Here is a 4,757-nt window from a genome sequence, read left to right as displayed (position 1 = left end):
GTACCAGAGACAGAACCATTTTTCAACCTTTCAGCCTCCGCTTCTGCTTCTTTAATCTCTCTCTGCCATTTCTCAAATTCATCCTCGGTACTAGCAAAGGCTGCAGAAACAACATACTGTGGTAAGCGTCATCCTCACCTAGCAAATTATAGCATCGAAAAAAATCATTTTCTGTCTAAATAACTGACCAGAATTGTCTTGCTTCTTTTGCTTGGTTCCAGCATTAGATCCATTTATCAACCCAGATGCACCTGGTTAGATAGGAAATAGTAAGTGCCATTGATCTAGTAAACAAATCTACACTAGAAGAAAATATCAAGAATCCAATTATCTAGTAGTAGTGAAAAGGATACTACCTAGAGCTGCATAGCCAACCTCAGCTCCAGAAATCCTTGACATTAACTCGGGGATGGCAGAAAGTGGCTGCCATTCACTTCGTCCGTCAGCCCAGACGAGGGTAGTTGCTAATAGGTAACCGTTCCTGAAATGGTCTGTCCAGTCAAAACAATCAAGTAAAGTACAGCGCTTAATAGCCCGTTACAGAAAGAGACACAAGTTGGACAACAATCTTGAAAAAGCTTATCAATTACTTGTTGAATCGAAATTTGAGAAAAACATCTCATATTTGATTTTACAGTACATACTACATTCAATGTCAACATAGCTAGACATCTAATACAATAATAAGATAATACCTATAGATCCAATTTGTTTCTAACCCAGCTGTTTGTGAACGGCCTAGATGTCTTATAAACCTTAATACAACAAGGAATCTATTAGCATGAAAGACTTACCACATAGCTCAGGGAAGGTATATGGACCCAGGCTCTCCTGGTTTCCACCAAGAATGTACCAGCCAACATCAGTAGCTGCAGGTGTAAGCCCATCCACAACTCTTGCCCCTATAATTAAGAAAAGACAGGTTATCAAGATGAGTATACCATAGCACTAAAAAGAAAAAAAGTGTTTAGATGTAGCTATTGCCACAAAACTAAAGGCATAGACTGATTTTAACCATTACACATGTTACAAACAATGTCTTAGTAAATCCCCAGATACCCACACTGAGCAAAAGTCTCATACCACACATTACGACCCCAACACAGTGAAACACCAAAACAAAGATGAGAAAGACATCCTTGTCTATGTGACTAGTCTTTAAACTCATAACCTGGATTACACTACCTATGTGTAACTTGTTTGATTGACCTATGTGATTCCCATTATTCACAACGTGAACATATGTTTGCTCTCAGCTCCTTTATACCCTTAACCAAAAAAAATCTCCAAAATTATTCCGAGCTAAACACGACCACAAAATCCCCCAAATTCTCATCTCTGATCAGTATCCTCAAAACCCTAGGAACTCTCTCTCTCTCTTTCTCTCTATCTCTCTCACACACACACAATAAACAAATTCGAAACCCGCTACTTTAAAAAAAACACAGGCGTCGCGGTAAACCAGAGAAGAAACTAAGTATGAATAAGCGAAAGAAGAGGGTTTCTTTCACCTGTCGATGATGGTGGAAGCTGTAAATTACCAGAATCGGACATTATTCCCTCGTTAACCTCGGAAGATCACGAATACTGTTAAACGAACAACAAACCCCAAAAAAAAACAAGTGACGCGTTCGAGAGACGACGAAAAAATGTCCCAACAAAAGCAAAAGCAGGAGGACGAAGACGGTAGAAGACCGACCTTGTTTGGATACAGAGATATAATCTCATCCTTATCTCGGATAAACATAAACCAATACACGGCCCATTAGGCCCATCTAATAATCTATTATTATTATTATCTTTTTAACTCATCATTGGGCCCACCTTCTTTATTAAAAATCAAACTAGCCGTTACGCAGAAACAGCCGTTTCAGTCTTCCAGATCCAAACAACGGTCACATTTAGAAACTTTTCACCGTCTTGTCTTCACTTCTTCTTCCTCTACATAAGCAAACTCGTTGTGCTCATCTCAAATCCACAATTCACACTCTTCATCTTCTTTAGAACATCGGAGAAAACGAAACCCATCTCTCAAAATCCAAACTTTCCAAAAAAAAACCAATCATGGGTTTGATTTCTTCTTCTTCTTCATCACCGGTAGAAGAATCTCATTACCATACTCACAAGATCTTCCTTTTCTCAAACTACATCCTTCTCGGCGCCGCTTCAAGCTGCATCTTTCTCACACTCTCTCTCCGTCTAATCCCTTCGATCTGCGGATTCCTACTCATCCTCCTCCACGCCGTAACAATCGCCGCCGCTGTCTCAGGCTGCGCCGCCGCTTCTTGCGGGAGAAACAGGTGGTACGCTGCTCACATGGTAGCAACTGTACTCACAGCTATATTCCAAGGCTCTGTCTCTGTTCTCATCTTCACCAACACGTCCAAGTTCCTAGGGAGTCTCAAGTCGTATGTTCGTGAGGAAGATGCTGCTGTGATCTTGAAACTCGGTGGTGGGCTTTGTATTGTCATCTTTTGTCTTGACTGGATCGTTCTTGTTTGTGCTTTCTTCTTGAAGTACTATGCTTATGTCGATGGTGGTAGTGATGGTATTGCGATGAAGAGAACTGGTAAGGTTCAGAGTGAGGAGAATCCTAAAGATTGGCCATGGCCGTTCCAAGTTTGAAGACTAGTGTGTCTTTTTTGTGATATGAAATGTTTGAGTTAGATCAATATCAAATGTTGGTTTTTGATCTGTTTCGGTGAGTTCTGTTGTGATTTGTTCATTTGTTTTTTTTTTTGTTTGAGTGTTTGATGTAATTCGTCAATGATCTATTACATAAATATATAAGCCTTTTCCTATGAAAAATCGACCATTCATTAAGGAAGTGTGGTGTTCACATAGTAACATCCTTAATCTGTTAACCACAAAGGAAACACAGTTGAAAGTAGAAAGAACCAAACAAAGACACAAGTTCTAATTTTAAAATCTTATTTGGTTTGAGAGAAAGCATTAGAGAATTTGGATACAATACTAACAAGATGGATTTAGTGTAACAAAATAGAGAAGAAGAAACAAATAAATAAAATTGTCAACATAAAGCAAATTCTTTGGATGCATTTAACTTATCCAAAACAAAGCACAGCCTCCTAACACATACTTTATCTACAAACATTCCAACATAACATTCTTCTGGCCTCTTCATCATGGTGTTGGTGAAGGTCTTTATAGCTTTCTTGGTTGCTTGGGATTATAAAATGGAAGAAATTGGATAACATTACTTCTTTTATATTTAAGCCCTGATCTCTCGACCAAATATCCAACTGATTGGTATGTTTTTTGCAGCTTCTTTGGTTCTCCCTTGTGCCCTCTCTTCAAGTTTGCGGATCCTAGCAGGTAATCCACAGAGGTAGTCCTGTTCAAAGCAATTAAATAAAGACCCAAAAGTCAGATAAGAGTGCACATAACTCAGTAATAGTTTTATGGTTCTAATGTTGTTACCTGGGCCTTGTGTCCTTCACTAGAAAGGTCTGACAACTTCTGCACATTCCACCTTTGCACAAGAAATTCCAGTATATCAGCATAGTCCCTAGCAGTGTAGACACCAAGCCTCTGTGCCACGGAAGAGAAGTGATCAAATAGATTATCATCACGACCATCATACATCAAATGAGCAGGCATGGATATCTTTTTCTTCATCATGTCAGCAAAACCCACGATTGTGGTGTCAGGATCAATTTCGAAGAGCTTTTCTACAATCTTGGTGTATGCTGTTTCATGACGCCTCTCATCAGCAGCAATGGTGCCACAAATCTTCCCAAGTTTCAAGTCTCCAAGATTCTTTGCTAGTCTAGCAGCGTTTCCATGGGAGATGAATGTAGCTCTTTCTTGAAAAGACGTGTAGATGAAACCCAGGTAAGGATTGTTTTCAGTTTTTGGATCCTTCAATTAAAACAAAACAAAACACAATCAATACAACCATCGAAAAAGCTAGCCATCTTATGTTATAGGAGCTTACCATTCCAGAACCAATGAGGTATTGAATTGTCTTTTCAATCTGCCTCATGTCTACTCGTCCAGACAGATAAAGGTACTTGTTAAGAAGATCACCATGTCTATTCTCTTCAGCAGTCCATGCCCTAGTCCATACTGCCCAAGGGGAAGGACTTGCTCCCGTCTCATCTCTAACCCCATCCAATGTATTAATCATGGTCTGATAAGTCGGAAGTGCTTCCTCTGTGATCATATCACCAACAAGCACTACAAAGTAGTCATCAGAAAGCTCTTTACACCTTTCTCTTAGCTCTTTCACTTGGTCATAGAAGCCTTCTGAGTCAGCTTCGGGGAGGAAATCAGTAGGCTGCCATGATTTCTCAACAGGTTTTAGGTAAGCCAACAAGTTCTCTTCAGCCCATCCTTCTAAGGACTTAAAGATCTCCAGCTTCTGTGGTGGCATTGAATATTTCACTTGACGATGCACCTCTCTAGGGGGGATATATGGTTTTCTTCCATTCGTATCCTCTCTACAATTGCCATTAAAGAAGATTCCAAAATGAGTAATAGAATACGAAACTTCAGAGACTGAAACTGTTGTTACTAACACAATCACCAGAATTAGATGATATGGTTTCGTGTTTTTCAGGTTTCTTTAACAAGTTGTAGTCTTAAAGAAACCTCCAAAAAGGAAAGATCCCAACACGAGAAAAATCAGTTTCTTGAAAGAATAAGAAAAAGACAAGCTAATGCGTGGTTCCATGTTCATCATTAACAACGATGAGAGGAGGCAATTGCAGTACAAGACGAAGGATGCTCTAAAA

The 4,757-nt window shown here is 39.5% G+C and overlaps 3 protein-coding genes across 3 annotated transcripts in view; 1 reads left to right on the top strand and 2 right to left on the bottom strand.

Moving 5' to 3' along the window:
- Positions 1-1,680, bottom strand: part of LOC104705915 (HIV Tat-specific factor 1-like) — a 12,007-nt gene extending 10,327 nt beyond the window's left edge. Inside the window, exons 1-5 of the mRNA XM_019228286.1 lie at positions 1,512-1,680; positions 795-902; positions 357-491; positions 189-251; positions 57-100 (exon numbers count right to left, since the gene is read on the bottom strand). Of these exons, the coding sequence (XP_019083831.1) occupies positions 57-100; positions 189-251; positions 357-491; positions 795-902; positions 1,512-1,554 (393 nt within the window). The 5' untranslated portion in view covers positions 1,555-1,680. The remainder of the gene's footprint in view (positions 1-56; positions 101-188; positions 252-356; positions 492-794; positions 903-1,511) is intronic.
- On the top strand, positions 1,961-2,808 carry LOC104705913. Its single transcript, XM_010422009.2, has one exon. The coding sequence runs from the start codon at positions 2,065-2,067 to the stop codon at positions 2,623-2,625; it is 561 nt and encodes a 186-aa protein (XP_010420311.1). The 5' UTR covers positions 1,961-2,064; the 3' UTR covers positions 2,626-2,808.
- Positions 2,953-4,757, bottom strand: part of LOC104705912 (stearoyl-[acyl-carrier-protein] 9-desaturase 1, chloroplastic-like) — a 2,860-nt gene continuing 1,055 nt past the window's right edge. The window contains exons 2-4 of the mRNA XM_010422008.2: positions 3,959-4,463; positions 3,442-3,882; positions 2,953-3,355 (exon numbers count right to left, since the gene is read on the bottom strand). Coding sequence (XP_010420310.1) covers positions 3,233-3,355; positions 3,442-3,882; positions 3,959-4,463 — 1,069 coding nt within the window. The 3' untranslated portion in view covers positions 2,953-3,232. The remainder of the gene's footprint in view (positions 3,356-3,441; positions 3,883-3,958; positions 4,464-4,757) is intronic.

This window comes from Camelina sativa, chromosome 8 (assembly GCF_000633955.1).
Source record: "Camelina sativa cultivar DH55 chromosome 8, Cs, whole genome shotgun sequence".
NCBI lineage: Eukaryota > Viridiplantae > Streptophyta > Magnoliopsida > Brassicales > Brassicaceae > Camelina > Camelina sativa.
This window is presented reverse-complemented; position numbering and strand designations above follow the sequence as displayed.

Coding starts and splice junctions, on each gene's coding strand:
- LOC104705913 (XM_010422009.2), top strand. CDS start 2,065: ATGGGTTTGATTTCTTCTTCTTCTTCATCACCGGTAGAAGAATCTCAT.